Raw genomic sequence first — 16384 nt, 5'->3', positions numbered from 1 at the left:
AGTTGAGGGTTAAGGGCCTTGCTCAAGACATTGAATACATGTATATTTATCAGCTATAAGAAACAGTCAGTAGAAATTGCAATGCACACAGCAGTCTCAATGTTAATTCCTTCTGTCTACTTCTTCTTTCGGCTGTTCCCTTTCAGGAGTCGCCACAGCGAATCATCTGCCTCCATCTAACCCTATCCTCTGCATCCTCTTCTCTCACACCAACTAACTTCATGTCCTCTCTCACTACATCCATAAATCTCCTCTTTGGTCTTCCTCTAGACCTCCTGCCTGGCAGTTCCAACCTTAGCATCCGTCTACCAATATATTCACAATCTCTCCCCATGTTGATTCCTTCTGTGTACTTTGTAAATCTTTTAACACATCTCCACCCTTTATCATATTCAGAAGTTTGCCGGCATGTAGCCCCTTTGCACCTCTCCATTAAAATGATTTATGTAAAGCCTGTCATCTGTTCTTTTTTATGTTAATGCATTTAATAAAAGATCTATATTTGTACACATTGGATTCCAGATTGCAAAAAAGAAACATTGTAAACTGCTCACACAATGAAACAATATCTATATGAAATCTTTAACACTTACGTTTTAAGCCCCGTCCCCTTCCATCTTCCTCTTTTGGTTTTCCCTCTGAACAAAATTGTCAAAAATTAGTTTCATTTCATGGATATGCAAATACCCATTACTGTTAAATATGGATAGCATGAAAAAACTTTTATAAAAAATATTGGGTATGACTTATGAGGATGATAACCATGCCACAAATAAATGAAACAATAAGTTTTATAAATGTAACAAAAGATGGCACGCATGGATATACCCCCATGGATAACTCACAGTATGGACAAACACATGTTAAACAAGATGATAGGATGTTAAAAGACAAAATGCGTTTCATAACAAACACTGATTTAAATGAAGACAGACAACATTTATAATGTTTTCATGATGGATATGAAGATGGGTAGGATGATAATTCTGAGTACAAAAAAAGATTGGTTTCTGGAGGATGGGATAAAAGAGTGGGATGAACGGACATTCACTGGTGAGGAGCTACAGTCACCCTCTCACCTCGTCTACCTCCTGGTACCCCAGCAGTCTCAAGCGCACCTTCCTCCAAATACTCTGCGTCTTCAGAAGCATAACTATCTTGAGGAGAAATCTCCCATCCCCATGCCTCCTCCTCCTCCTCCTCCTCTCCAACCTCAGCCATTTCCTCTTCAAAAGCTTCTTCTTCCATTTGTGTTGAGATTTTTCTTAACTCCACAGCCCCAGGGGACAGCTCTTTCATTAAAGGAATCTCCTGTCTTTCCTTTACTGCGGGAATTTCCTCAATTTTTTTGTCCGGGGGAGAAATTTTCTTGGGCACTTTTTTCAAAATAACACTTTCGATTGATTCTTTGGGGGAAACCTTTTCAAGGAGTGGTTTCTTAGCCAGACCTACACTTGGCTTTTTCTCTAGTGGAGCTAGATCAGTCGGTTCTGCTTGAGTCACCTTGGGTGAAGGAGTCTTTTTAGGCTCCAAACCCTTCTTCGCAAGTTCAATGGGTTTCAGTATAACCTCTTCTTTCTCAGGCTCCTTTGGTAAAACACCCTTTTTGATAACGAGGGGCTTTCTCTCCTCCTCTTTCTTCTTCGGAGACACCTCCTTTTTGACAGGAGTTACCTTTTTGGGAATTTCTTTCTTTTCTTCTTCTTTAGCAACTTCGGATGGCTTCTTTTCAGTTTCCTTTTCAGGAATTTCAGCTTCCTTTTGTGGAGTTCTTGGTTCTTTTAAGATTTCTGTCTTAGGTATTTGGCTTGGTGGTAATTTTTCTAGTGGCTTTTGATCTTTTGGTTGAGGAGTTTCTTTTTCTGCTGGTGATCCAGCTGAAGGCTTTTTTGTGAAAGGCTTTAATTGAACCTTCTCAGGTTCCTCATCTTTTTTTGGGATCCTCTTGCCTTTCCATGATGGTGTATCAGGTTCTTTTTTCTGCTCATCTTTTTTAGCTCTATCAACAGGCTTCCGTACAGTCTCATCTGGTTTCTTATCTTCAGGTTTAGGAGGCTCTGTTGTTTTCTTGGTGACCTCAGGTTCTTTTTGCACATCAGGTTTTTGAGGTTTTTCACCTTTCTCAAAACTAATAGGTTCTCTGCCTTTTTGGAAAAGTACAGGTTCTTTTTCAGTTGGTTCTTTTGTAGTGTCTTTTACTGGTTGAGGCACTGTTTTTTCAGGTTTTTCAAAAGGTTTTAATTTTACAGTTTCTTGTTCCTTTGTTTCTGGTGGCAATTTCTTTACTTTCTTTAAAGCCAGTCCAGGTTCTTCAGGCACATCTTGTTTTGAAATTTTGGCAGTTTTCTTCAGGTCTGGCTTTTCTACTTTTTCCTCCTGTGCTTTTGCCTTTTCCGGTTCTTTTTCAGGCTCCACTGGTGTCACTTTTACTTTTTCAGGTCTTGGAATTTCAGGTCTTTTGATGCGTTCATATTTTTCAAAATGCCTTTCGGCTTCATAACTCTCAGTTATTAAAACCTCAGTGGTGGCTTCAGCATAGATCTTTTTTGGTTCTTCATGCTCTTCTGGTGATGGTTTATGAACCTTTTTCAATGTCACTTTTTCTTGTTCCTCGTGCTTCTCTCTGGAGATCCTTGTAACTTTCTTTAGAGTTGGAATTTCTAGCTTTTCTTCCTCAGCAATAAGAATTTTTCCTTTAGATTTGAAAATGTATCACATTACGTAGAAAACAAGAGCTAAAAAATGCAATTCAAACCCAACACAACAAACATGTACAAACATAGTAACATGTAATCTAGATCATTTGGACATACAAAACGTAAGGACATAACAGACCACATAGATTAGGACCAACATACAATGACTATATAAAAGATGACAACACAAAATAATACAAAAACATAGTGCATGCCGAAGTATGTAAAAAACATTTTAAAAGTATCTAAAGAGACTTTTAGCATCTAATAAACAGCATTTGTTTTAAAATGAATAAAAATACCACAGAGCCATTTCTTAGTATTATTCTTACCTTTTTTCACAGGTGTGGGTGCAGGAGCTTCAACTGGTTCCTTTTCACCATCTAATTTAAAAATATAGGCACATATAGGTAGAATCAGGTACAGAAATTATAATTAAAAAATTAGATGGATGCATGTCAGTTGCAAGCGAAGGAGTGGGGGGCAGGGGCAGGGGGTCATTGCATTATATATTAATGGTCACTTCACAGAAGGTCACTATTCAGTAGACTTCAAGTCTTCAAAGGTATTGCCGCAGCAATATTTCAACAGTAGTGCTATACACTGTTAAGAGGTGTTCACTTCTGGACATGTGGATTGCCAGGATAATCCAACTTTGAACTTTGGGTTGTTGCTCAAGATGTATCTGATCTTGCTGTGCAGCTGGTTTTGATGCAATGGGTTCTTGTGGTGTGGGTACTGTACTTCAAAATAATTTAAAAGAAATGTCAAGAAGTGTCACAAGAATATTATCATGAAGAAAATTCTTCAGCAAGTTATCCAGTGAGAAATATTTCACTTTTCTGATACATTCAGTGTCGAACTTCTTTTTCGTTGCTTTAAGATCTTCAGTCTTCTTCTTCTTCTTCTTCTTTTGAACTTAAGAAATAGTCTACACTAAATTTTAGATAGCTATAGACGTACCTATAATAATGCAAATATCCATGTATGTAAGAATATTTTGAACTGCTAATGAGGAGAAGAAGTAAATGATTTTTTAAAGCCCTATTCAAATTGTTCATTAAAATGATACTTAATTGATTTAAAGAGAATCTTATTTTAAAGAGTAAAGAATCTTAACATCTGGGATATGTTGATGAAAGTTCAGCAAGAAAAGGTTTAGGTCAAGATTTACTTGCTTCAAGGGATTTTTTGCATATGCAGCTTTCTCAGCTAGCTGTCAGTGTGACAGCTTAATTAAACAATTATAAAGTGACATGAAGAAAGCAAAGAGAGTTAAAATTAAATTAAATTATTATAATATTATTCAGTGTAAACTAATACAAAGCCAACTACCTTCAACAGGGGAAACTTTCTTTTCTGGCAACACAACTTTTGGCTCAGGTGGTGCTTCTTTTTTAACTGTGTCAGTCAAAGTACAAAAAGATAATTAAAGATCATGACCATGTATTCAGGTCAAAAGTACATGCATATACAGACAAACATAAAAGACCATCAAAAACATGGTAATGCTAATAACGGAATGTGTCTAGACACCAGCTCAAAGCAAACCACATTAGTAACATACAGTTAAAGAACATACTGTACACTTAAGATGATTGAAGTATTATTCAGCATAAACTAATACAAAGCCAACTACCTTCAACAGGAGGAACTTTCTTTTCTGGCAACACAACTTTAGGTTTAGGTGGCTCTTCTTTTTTAACTGTGTCAGTCAAAGTACAAAAAGATCATTAAAGATCATGACCATGTATTCAGGTCAGAAGCACATGCACATACCAGCAAACACAGAGAATGATCATCAGAAATTTAAATGTTAATGCTTATAACAGAATGGCTTAGGCACCATCTCCAAGCAAACCACATTATTAACATACCGTACAGGAGCATACACAGTACTTAAAATGACTGAAGTATTACTCAGCATAAACTAACAAAAGGCCAACTACTGTACATGTACCTTCAACAGGAGGAACTTTCTTTTCTGGCAACACAACTTTAGGCTCAGGTGGTGCTTCTTTTTTAACTGTGTCAGTTAAAGTACAAAAAAAAATAATTAAAGATCATGACCATGTATTCAGGTCAGAAGTACATGCATATACAGACAAACACATAGAAAGACCATCAAAAACAGATTATTGCCTATAACAGAATGCATTTAGACAGCATCTCAAAGCAAAACACATTAGTAGTGTACAGTACAGGAAGATACATTTAAGATGATTTAAGTTTCCCTCTGGGATTAATAAAGTTATTTGAATCTTGAATAAACTAATAAAAGGCCAACTACCTTCAACAGGAGAAACTTTCTTTTCTGGCAATGCAACTTTAGGCTTAGGTGGTTCTTCTTTTTTAACTGTTTCAGTCAAAGTACAAAAAAGATCATTAAAGATCATGACCATGTATTCAGGTCAGAAGTACATGCATATTCACACATACACAAAGAAATAGTGACAAAAATGTTAATGATTATAACAGCATGTACACAAAATAATAAATAAGATTAAATTCGATTTTATTCATGTAGCGCTTTTAACAAAGCTGATTAACAAAGCTGATGTTATTAAGTAAAAAAGACACACATTTGCACCAATATGTGCAAGTGAATAATGTAAAATACTAGCAAGAGCTGAGATTAGAGATTAAAACAAGATTAGGGGTTATAAAAGTACCTTCAACTGGAGAAACTTTCTTTGCAGGCTCTGGAGTTGGTTTCTTTTCAACTGTGGAAAAAGTACGACCAGGTTATCGAGCCATATGTATGAAAAGAGTTTTTCAGACTTTCAAATAAAAATAAAAAAAAGAAGACCGAGAGACAGAAACCACAAAACATAACACACCTAATTTAAAATAACACACAAAACAGTGACTGATTAAAATTCATTTGTACCTGTGGGAGTTACTTCCTCCTTTTTCAGAGGAATGGCTGGCTTTTCTGAAGGACCCAACTTCTCTGCTTGTGGCACTTAAGGACATTAAATATAAAATAACGTTAGAATTCATTATTGATTCAAAATATTAATATGTGAATCCACTAAGTGATCCAGCAGTGAGAATTTCAAACAAGTGCAGTGACACATACAGACAATGGAATTGATAGTGATGGGAAAAGTTTGTTTTTCAGATGAAACTGTCTTGTTTTTAATTGATATAACAGTAAAGTGTGATACAACCACAATCAAAAGTGTGCATAGACCACGTTTCAGTCACTCGATCACACTAACAAGACACAGTGAGACTGTTTGATAACGCAAAATCGTAGTGTTAAATGTGCGCAAGAGTGGTTGTAAGAGTTCTTAAAACAACAAACACGCAAGACCATAACTCTAATACCTCTTAAACTAGCTGCTACGGGAAGAGTAATTTCAGGCTGTTGTATAAGATCCATCTTTGAGGTAAGCTTCACTTTAGGCAGAATCTCTTTTTTGTCCAAAGATTGGTTGTCATAGTCTTGTGTAAACTTTTCACTGCATGAAAGCTGTTCAGTCTTAAGAAATGCAGCATCTTCAGAATCACCCTTTGTTTTCAATAGTTTGGTGGAATCAACTTCCCCAACATCATCTTCACATCTCCGAAGACTTTTAAACAGTTTGCTGGTTTCATTTGAGGGTAATATTGTATCGCCTGATTGAAGAGATTTCTCCTCTTGAAGATGCACCTTATTTAAGTAAGAAGTTTCCCTTTCTGTTTGTGCTAATCCTTTGAATTGGTTCTTGGTCATTTCCATGTTTTCATTAATGGGAACCATATGCTCTACTTTTACACCATCCTTCTGATCATGTGACACAGGATTAGTGTTTTGATCAGAAAAACAAATATCATTTGCTCTAGGTTGTACAATTTTGGGAAATGTGTAGGTCTCATTGTTTTCTTCTAAAAATGCTAGTTCTTTCGTTCCTGGAATGTCTCTTTTTTTCACCTCTCCTACAGAAGATGACTTCTTGATTTCCTTTACAATTTGTTTGATAGGTTGCACAGACTGGTCCTGAGGCTTTATTTGAGATCTTGCTTGAGGAAGGGTTAGTCCTTTAGTGACAACATTACCATCAACGGTGCCTACTTCAGGCCAAGTTTTTGCCATTTTGAAATGAGCGCTGTCTGGTCCTTCATGCATATCAAAAGTAATATCTTTATTTTGAGATGCTTTCTCCAAAGCCCTAGGTTCTTCATAAGATTTAAAGTCTTGAGGTTGTACAAGTCTGGACAATTTTGGGCTAGCTGTTTTTGAAAGGATTGGTACTTCTCCACCTTCAACACCTCTCTCTTTCAGGTCTTCTGTGAAATAAGTCATCTTCTTAATTTCTTTTGTATCTTGCTTGATAGGTTGCAAAGAGTGGTCCTGAGTGGGCTTCATTTGAGTTCTTACTTTAAGAAGGGTTAATTCTTTAGTAAAAACATTCCCATCAATGGTGTCTATTTCAGGCCTACTTTTTACCTTTTTTAAATGAATGCTGTTAGAAGAAGTTTCTTCTGTGGAACATTCTGGTTCTTCGTGTACATCAAAAGTAATATCTTTATTTTGAGATACTAGTTCCATCTTGAATGACTCATTATTTTTTGAGAAAGTTTGACTCATTAAAGGGAATGGTTCTTCTGTCAAAGCCCTGTCCCCTTTATTAGATTCAAAGTCTTGAGGTTGTACAATTTGGAACATTTTTTGCATAGCTCCTTTTAAGGGTTTTGGCGTTTCTCCATCTAGACCTCCTCTTTCTTTAAGGTCTTCTGTGCAATAAGTTGTTTTCTTAAATTCTTTCACATTTTGTTTGATAGGTTGCAAAGATTGCTCCTGAGTAGGCTTCATTTGAGATCTTACTTTAGGAAGGGCTAATTCTTTAGTAACAACATTGCCATCCATAGTATCTATTTTAGGCCAAACTTTTGCCTCTTTGAAATGAATGCTGTCTGGGCCTTCATGCACGTCAAAAGTAATATCTTTATTTTGAGATTCTTCATTCAAAGCTCTAAATGCAAAGCCTTGAGGTTCTACAATTTCGCACAATTTTTGGCTGTCTGTTTTGAGTATTGGTACTTCTACAGCTTGAACACCTCTCTCTTTCAGGTCTCCTGTGAAAAAGGTCATCTTAATTTCCTTAGCATCTTGTTTGATGGGTTGCAAAGAGTGGTCTTGAGTAGGCTTCATTTGAGATCTTACTTTAGGAAAGATAATTTTTTTTGTGACAACATTACTATCAATGGTGTCTATTTCAGGCCAACTTTTTACCTCTTTGAAATGAACGCTGTTAGAAGAAGTTTCTGCTGTGGAACTTTCTGGTCCTTCATGCACATCAAAAGTAATATCCTTATTTTTAGATTCAGATTCCTCCCTGAATGACCCATTATCTTTTGAGAAAACTTGTCTTATTAATGGAAGAGTTGCCTCTTTCAAAGCCTTACCTTCTATACAAGATTCAAAGTCTTTAGATTGTACAATATGGGGCATTTTTGGCATAGCCGCATCAGAAAAGAGTGGTACTTCTTCACCTTGAACACCTCTGTCTTTCATGTCTTCTGTAAAATGAGGGATCTTCTTGATTTCTTTTACATCTTGTTTGATAGGTTGCACAGAGTGGTCCAGAGTATGCTTTATTTGAGATCTTACTTTAGGAAGGGTTAATTCTTTAGTGACAACATTACCATCAATTGGGTCTGTTTTGAGACAACTTTTTGCCTCTTTGAAACGAATGCCTTCCGGTCCTTCATGCTCATCAAAAGTAATATCTTTATTATGAGTTTCTTCTTTCAAAGCCCTAACTTCTTTGAAAGAGGAAGCCTCTTCTGAAAGTATTGGTACTCCTTCACCTTGAACACCTCTGTCTTTCATGTCTTCTGTAAAATAAGGGGTCTTCTTGATTTCTTTTACATCTTGTTTGATAGGTTGCACAGAGTGGTCCAGAGTATGCTTTATTTGAGATCTTACTTTAGGAAGGGTTAATTCTTTAGGGACAACATTACCATCAATTGGGTCTGTTTCAAGACAACTTTTTGCCTCTTTGAAACTAATGCTGTCCGGTCCTTCATGCACATCAAAAGTAATATCTTTATTATGAGATGCTTCTTTCAAAACCCTAGCTTCTTTAAAAGAGGAAGCCGCTTCTGAAAGTATTGGTACTCCTTTACCTTGAACACCTCTGTCTTTCATGTCTTTTGTAAAATGAGGGATCTTCTTGATTTCTTTTACATCTTGTTTGATGGGTCGCAAAGAGTGGTCCAGAGTATGCTTCATTTGAGATCTTACTTTAGGAAGGGTTACTTCTTTAGTAACAACATTACCATCAATTGGGTCTATTTTGAGACAACTTTTTGCCTCTTTGAAACTAATGCTGTCCGGTCCTTCATGCACATCAAAAGTAATATCTTTATTATGAGTTTCTTCTTTCAAAGCCCTAACTTCTTTGAAAGAGGAAGCCTCTTCTGAAAGTATTGGTACTCCTTTACTTTGAACACCTCTGTCTTTCATGTCTTCTGTAAAATAAGGGGTCTTCTTGATTTCTTTTACATCTTGTTTGATAGGTTGCACAGAGTGGTCCAGAGTATGCTTTATTTGAGATCTTACTTTAGGAAGGGTTAATTCTTTAGGGACAACATTACCATCAATTGGGTCTGTTTCGCGATAACTTTTTGCCTCTTTGAAACGAATGCCTTCCGGTCCTTCATGCTCACCAAAAGTAATATCTTTATTATGAGTTTCTTCTTTCAAAGCCCTAACTTCTTTGAAAGAGGAAGCCGCTTCTGAAAGTATCGGTACTCCTTCACCTTGAACACCTCTTTTTTTCATGTCTTCTGTAAAATAAGGGGTCTTCTTGATTTCTTTTCCATCTTGTTTGATAGGTTGCACAGAGTGGTCCAAAGTGTGCTTTATTTGAGATCTTACTTTAGGAAGGGTTAATTCTTTCGTGACAACATTACCATCAATTGGGTCTGTTTCAAGACAACTTTTTGCCTCTTTGAAACTAATGCCTTTCGGTCCTTCATGCACATCAAAAGTAATATCTTTATTATGAGATGCTTCTTTCAAAACCCTAGCTTCTTTAAAAGAGGAGGCCGCTTCTGAAAGTATTGGTACTCCTTTACCTTGAACACCTCTGTCTTTCATGTCTTTTGTAAAATGAGGGATCTTCTTGATTTCTTTTACATCTTGTTTGATGGGTCGCAAAGAGTGGTCCAGAGTATGCTTCATTTGAGATCTTACTTTAGGAAGGGTTACTTCTTTAGTAACAACATTACCATCAATTGGGTCTATTTTGAGACAACTTTTTGCCTCTTTGAAACTAATGCTGTCCGGTCCCTCATGCACATCAAAAGTAATATATTTATTATGAGTTTCTTCTTTCAAAGCCCTAACTTCTTTGAAAGAGGAAGCCTCTTCTGAAAGTATTGGTACTCCTTCACCTTGAACACCTCTGTCTTTCATGTCTTCTGTAAAGTAAGGGGTCTTCTTGATTTCTTTTACATCTTGTTTGATAGGTTGCACAGAGTGGTCCAGAGTATGCTTTATTTGAGATCTTACTTTAGGAAGGGTTAATTCTTTAGGGACAACATTACCATCAATTGGGTCTGTTTCGCGATAACTTTTTGCCTCTTTGAAACGAATGCCTTCCGGTCCTTCATGCTCACCAAAAGTAATATCTTTATTATGAGTTTCTTCTTTCAAAGCCCTAACTTCTTTGAAAGAGGAAGCCGCTTCTGAAAGTATCGGTACTCCTTCACCTTGAACACCTCTTTTTTTCATGTCTTCTGTAAAATAAGGCGTCTTCTTGATTTCTTTTCCATCTTGTTTGATAGGTTGCACAGAGTGGTCCAAAGTGTGCTTTATTTGAGATCTTACTTTAGGAAGGGTTAATTCTCTATTGACAGCATTACCATCAATTTGGTCTATTTCGAGACAACTTTTTGCCTCTTTAAAACGAATGCCTTCTGGTCCTTCATGCTCATCAAAAGTAATATCTTTAGTATAAGATGCTTCTTCCAAAGCCCTAACTTCTTTGAAAGAGGAAGCCGCTTCTGAAAGTATTGGTACTTCTTCACCTTGAACACCTCGGTCTTTCATGTCTTCTGTAAAATGAGGGATCTTCTTGATTTCTTTTACAGCTTGTTTGATAGGTTGCACAGAGTGGTCCCGAGTATGCTTTATTTGAGATCTTACTTTGGGAAGGGTTAATTCTTTAGTGACAACATTACCATCAATTGGGTCTATTTCGAGACAACTTTTTGCCTCTTTGAAACGAATGCCTTCCGGTCCTTCATGCTCATCAAAGGTAATATCTTTATTATGAGTTTCTTCTTTTAAAGCCCTAACTTCTTTAAAAGAGGAAGCCGCTTCTGAAAGTATTGGTACTTCTTCACCTTGAACACCTCTCTTTTTCTGGTCTTCTGTGAAATAAGTCGTCTGCTTAATATCTTTCACATCTTGTTTCATAGGTTGCAATGAGTGGGCCTGAGTAGGCTTCCTTAGATCTATCTCTTTTGAACTGCTTAATGCTTTTAAAACAACACTGCCATCAATAGTGTCAGCCTCACTTTTCACCCCTATAAAATCAATCTCACCAATAGAATGTTTTGCTGAAGAGAATTTTAATCCCTCATGGACATCTTCTTTCAGGTGGAAAAATTTGGCCACTTCTGTAGAAGTGATCACCTTGTCAGGAGATACTGATTCCTCCAGAGGTATTAGTTTTGTATGTGCTTCATCCTTTTTGCCCATTTCTTGACATTTTAAATTGATGTCTTCACTTTTAATAGGCGTATTTTTAATAGGTTTTTCGTCTACATGTTTTGGCAAAAATACATTATCAGGACGCACAGCATCTGTTCTTTCATTAGAAATTTGAGGGTAACTAATCATTTTAAAACTTGTTTCATTTTCCTCTGTTGGTAAACCTGGTTGAAAAGTACCACTAGGTTTAATGATTTTAGAGGACTCACAGATAGATGGACTGTCTGTGAATATTACGCCCTTGTGTGGTGGTGTTTGTTCAATTTCTTTTGGAAACCCAAATTCATTCTTTCTCAGGCTCCCTGTTTCTGTTGTGTCCAGAGGTTTTTCGTAATCTATTTTCCTGTTTTGAATATCTGCCTGACTATCTTCCTTGAGAATAGGGGTCAGCTTTTCCTTCTGAGGAACATCTTGTCTTTCAGTTTGAGTTTGTGAATCTTTCAAATTTGGCTTGTGTTTTTTAAATTCTGCTGACACACCTATCTGAGCAGTTGTCACAGGTTTGGTGGCTGTAGATTTAATTTTGCTGTTTGGCGGGATATCTTCAATTACTGAAGCCTGATATGTCTCCTCAGACAACTCTCTCTTATACTTCTTTCTTTCCTGCTCTGTCACTGATTCATCCTCATTCTTATGAATATGCCCCTTCTTTTTATGTTCCGTTGCTTCTTGGTTCTCTCCTTTTTTCATACTTTGAGTAATACTATGAAGGGTCTCTAATTCTGGGATTTGATTGTCCTCTAAATCATTATTATTTCTGCTTATCCTTCTCTCTATCTTGCCCAGGGGTTTTCTTATACTGAGCTCTTTTCCAGTTTTTTGAACATTTTTCTTTTTACCACCAATAGATTCTATTTTGGAAGATTTAGGCTTTTTTGAAATATCTTTCTCTGCCATTTCTCCTTCCTTGGGATCACTGTGATTATGTAATGAGACAACATTACTTAGAGTTTGAAAAGGTATTTGATGTTCCTCTTTGACATTTCCATGGAAAGTGTCTTCTTCCACTGTACCCATCAGTCTGCTTGTCACTGATGTGTCTTTATGAAGATATGCCTCCTGTTCAAGGTAGTTGTCTTCACTTATTCTCCCATAAGACACTTCCTCTGGCTGTAGACATTGTTCTTTATAAGAAGCTTTTTCTGTCATGAGTGAAATGAATGGCATTTTCTCTGCAAGCACCAAAGATTGAGTTTTGCTCTGAAGATTCACAGATGCTTGAAAGTCTGAGATGTGTATCCAGAAAAGAATAAAACGTTTTTAAGAGGCACATATTAAATACTACAAGTGGCCAAAAGAAAGGACTAGCCATAGATAATTTATTATACAGGATCTATGGGTAAAATACCTTTTTTGGTTGGTGTGCCTTTTCTTTGAGAACTCATTTCAGCTACAACAATAGATTTGGGTAAAACAGGTTCCGGTGTCATGCTGACATTTGTATCTTTAAAGGACAATCAAAGTTTTATAGGATAAATGACATACTTATTTAAATGCCTCAGGCAAAACTTTCAAATGATATATAAGATCTAATTTTATCAATAATATTTAAAGAATAACAATGACTGTAGGTTCCAACTATATCTTTACCCTTATTTTATTACTAAATGTATTTTATTCTTTTTAATAATTTAAAATTGAAATATTTCTTTTTTTTTTTCATTGCATACTAAATTTCAATCATTTAAAAGTATTTAATAGGATTAAATTATTTATAAGGACATTTTTCATTATCAATACACACATTTCCTTTTTCTGTCAATCTCACTTTTGTAAAAGCACATGCATGCAGTGTACATAAGGAACTCATACAGAAAAAGAGCAATGAAAGAAAATCAAGAGGTTACTAAAGAAGATAAAATTGGTTAAAGGTCTTGCTCTACCTTGGGCTTGTATGACTTTCTCTGGAGGGACAAGAATTGAATCCAGTTTTTTTGGCAGCTCTTCTTTTGGCTCCAAAAGAACTTAAAAGATTTAAATTGCTATTAGATGCAGGATCAAGAAAGATGCATAAAAAACCAATATATATACTGCTTAACCTATAAGATATCACTCTATTGAATGAAAAGTAGTTAAGATAAGGTGTCCAAGGACAGTGAAAGATTGATACAGCCTCATGGACTGTTAAGAGCAGGCTTTTGTACGCCTGATTAAGAGTGTGTACATGTAAGACAACATGTAACATGAAACAGTAAAGATTTATATGTAAAGAGTTAATTTTAAGAAAAGAGAAAGAACAAGATAAGCAAGATAAGGCATTAATTGCCGTGGTACCTTTTGTAGCAGTAATGGCTTTTTGGAAAACTTCTCTGTCATCTTTTGCAAAAATAAGAGTATCCTCTTTCCTATGAGGCAAAATTTCTTCTTTCTTTATAGAAGTAGCAGATTTGGGTTTAAGTGGAACATCTTCCTCTCCTTCAGAATTAATCTGAGAAATTGTCCCTGCTTTTTGAAGCGGAGGTTCCTTTTCAGAAGTAAAAACTGCAGTCTTCTTAGTTGGAAGTTTTTCAGGCATTGTTATTATGTCTGCCTTCGGTGACACTGTTTCTTGTTTCTTTAGCATTAGAGGATCCTTTATTTTCTTTCCAATATCAGCTGTTATCTCAGGTTTTGAAAGTGTTAATTCTGCTTCTTTAGGAGTTAAATCAATTTTCCTTTTAATTAAAACCTGTTCCCTTTCTTTCATTTTTGGCTCATGTGTTACAGATAGCTGTGGATGAGCCAATTCTTGTTCTATAGAAATTATAGCTAATTCCTCCTTTTTAAACATAATATCTTCTATTTTTTCTTCTTTCGGCAAATAAGTTTCCTTCTGAGTTGCCAATATGTTTTCAGAAGTTGAGATAAGTTCCTTCTTCTGAAGTGGAATTCTATCCTTTCCCTCTATTTTTGGCAACGGTATTACATTAAGTTCTTGAGGCTCAGTTTTTTCCTTAGAAATTAAGATAAATTCTTTTTCATGTAGAACACCTTTTCTTTCATCTATTTTTGGCAGAGGTTCTGTCAAAGTTCTTTCTATAGAAACGAAGACAGACTCATTCTTTGCAAGTGGACTACTTTGTGTTTTTTCTGTTTTTGGTACATCTTCTACCGTAAGTCCTTGAGAGGTCATTTCTTCCTCAGAAGATACTACAATTTTCTTTTTCCTAAGTAAAATACCTTCTTTCTTCTTTATTTTTGAGAGATTTGCTATTTTCAGCTCTTCAGGTACAACTTGTTCTTCAGAAGTTGAGACAAAGTCTGTCTTCTTAAGTTGGATAGTTTCCTTTTTCTCTATTTTGGTTACAGGCACTGCCTTAAGTTCTTGAGGCACCATTTCTTCTTCACTAGTTAAGACAAATTCTTTCTTTTTAAGAGGAATAACTTCTAGCTTATCTGTTTTTGGTACAGGCTTTACCTTATGTTCTTGAGTAACAATTTCTTTGTCTTTAGTTAAGACAGTTTCTTCTATTTTTGGCATAGGTGCTACCTTCAGTTCTTGAGACATCAATACTTCTTCAGTAGTTAAAGCTAATCCTTTCTTTTCATGCAAAATATGTTTATAGACTTCTGTCCCAGGCATGGTTGTTATTTCTGTTTGTTCTTTTTTAGTTGAAATGACTTCTTGCTTTTTAGGACTTATTTCTTCTTTTTCGGGTGTAAGCGCACAAGAAACTTTATCTTCCAGTTTTGCTTTCTTTTGAGAAAACTCAGGTTGCTTAGCATCTCTTTTAGGTAAAACCATAACTCTCTGTTTGTCATACTTGTCCTTTGCTTTAGCATCAGGCACAATGGTTGTCTTGAACTGTGACATTTCTTCCTTTTCTTTTTGTCCAGGTATGTATGAAGGAAACTCTGGCTTCTTGAAAGCATCTTGCACTTTAAAAAGACATTGAAATTTAAGAGAATTCTTCTATAAGTCATGTTCACACTATTCAGTACTATAAGAGTTTGGCAATGCAAATGATATTTGTAATGCCAATAAAGAGTTTGAACACAAAAAAAAAAAAACATGAAAAAGAAGCTGGACAAACACAATAATACAACAAAGCGCCACTTGTTTTCTGATAAGAGCGTGGCTATTAAGAGGACAAAACAACACAGAAACATGTACAAAAGAAGGTCTACTGACATGAAAAGTCATGAACTAATACCTTTTTGAAGAGATACTTCCATAGGAACCACAGTGGCTGGTTGAGGTTTAGTAGGCACTGCTTGTGGTGGTTCTATAGGAGATGGTTTTGGTTTCTCTTCTGCCACAAGAACTTAAAATGACACATATTGTAGTTTTAAGTCACACTTAAAGATTAAAAATTAAACAAGCAAAGTAACAGAAGAAATGCTTCCAAATCAGAAGCTAGACAAACCACAGCACAACACAACAGTTAAAGACAGTAAAAGTTTCTGGGACAAAATAAGACACTAAGCAACTAAGATAGTATCACTAAAAGACAAACAAAAAAAACTACCTTTTGGTAGAAGTGGTTCAGGTTTCTTCTCTGGTAAAGGCTTATCTGGCTTGACTTCAGGTTTGGGCAGAGGCTTCACTGCGGGTTTGGGCTCAGGCTTAGGTTCAGGTTTGGGCTCTGGCTTGATCTCAAGTTTAGGTTCTGGTTTAACCTGAGGTTTGGGTTCGAGCTTGACCTCAGGTTTGGGCTCTGGCTTAATCTCAGGCTTAAACTCAGGCTTGACCTCAGGCTTAGGCATGGGCTTAATTATAGCCTTGGGCTCAAGCTTAACCTCAGGTTTAGGTTCAGGTTTGATCTCAGGTTTAGGCTCAGGTTTTAATGTAGGTTTGGCCTCTGGAATAACAACAGGTTTGGGTTCAGGTTTAATGTCTGGTTTTGGCTCAGTCTTAACCTTAGGTTTGGGCTCATGCTTAACCTCAGGTTTAGGTTCAGGTTTGGGCTCAGGCTTAACCTCAGGTTTAGGTTCAGGTTTGGGCTCAGGCTTAACTTTTGGTTTGGGCTCTGGCTTAACCTCAGGTTTAGGTTCA

General features: G+C 36.2%; 1 protein-coding gene across 1 annotated transcript in view; it reads right to left on the bottom strand.

Annotated features, from left to right (window-relative positions):
- Positions 1-16384, bottom strand: part of ttn.2 (titin, tandem duplicate 2) — a 178002-nt gene that overhangs the window by 92996 nt on the left and 68622 nt on the right. Inside the window, exons 89-95 of the mRNA XM_053495993.1 lie at positions 16273-16368; positions 5587-5647; positions 5369-5419; positions 4657-4722; positions 3029-3079; positions 1080-2693; positions 594-638 (exon numbers count right to left, since the gene is read on the bottom strand). Coding sequence (XP_053351968.1) covers positions 594-638; positions 1080-2693; positions 3029-3079; positions 4657-4722; positions 5369-5419; positions 5587-5647; positions 16273-16368 — 1984 coding nt within the window. The remainder of the gene's footprint in view (positions 1-593; positions 639-1079; positions 2694-3028; positions 3080-4656; positions 4723-5368; positions 5420-5586; positions 5648-16272; positions 16369-16384) is intronic.

Source organism: Clarias gariepinus, chromosome 5 (assembly GCF_024256425.1).
Source record: "Clarias gariepinus isolate MV-2021 ecotype Netherlands chromosome 5, CGAR_prim_01v2, whole genome shotgun sequence".
Taxonomy (NCBI): domain Eukaryota; kingdom Metazoa; phylum Chordata; class Actinopteri; order Siluriformes; family Clariidae; genus Clarias; species Clarias gariepinus.
Note: the sequence above shows the minus strand (reverse complement) of the source record. Positions and strands in the feature narration are given on the sequence as shown.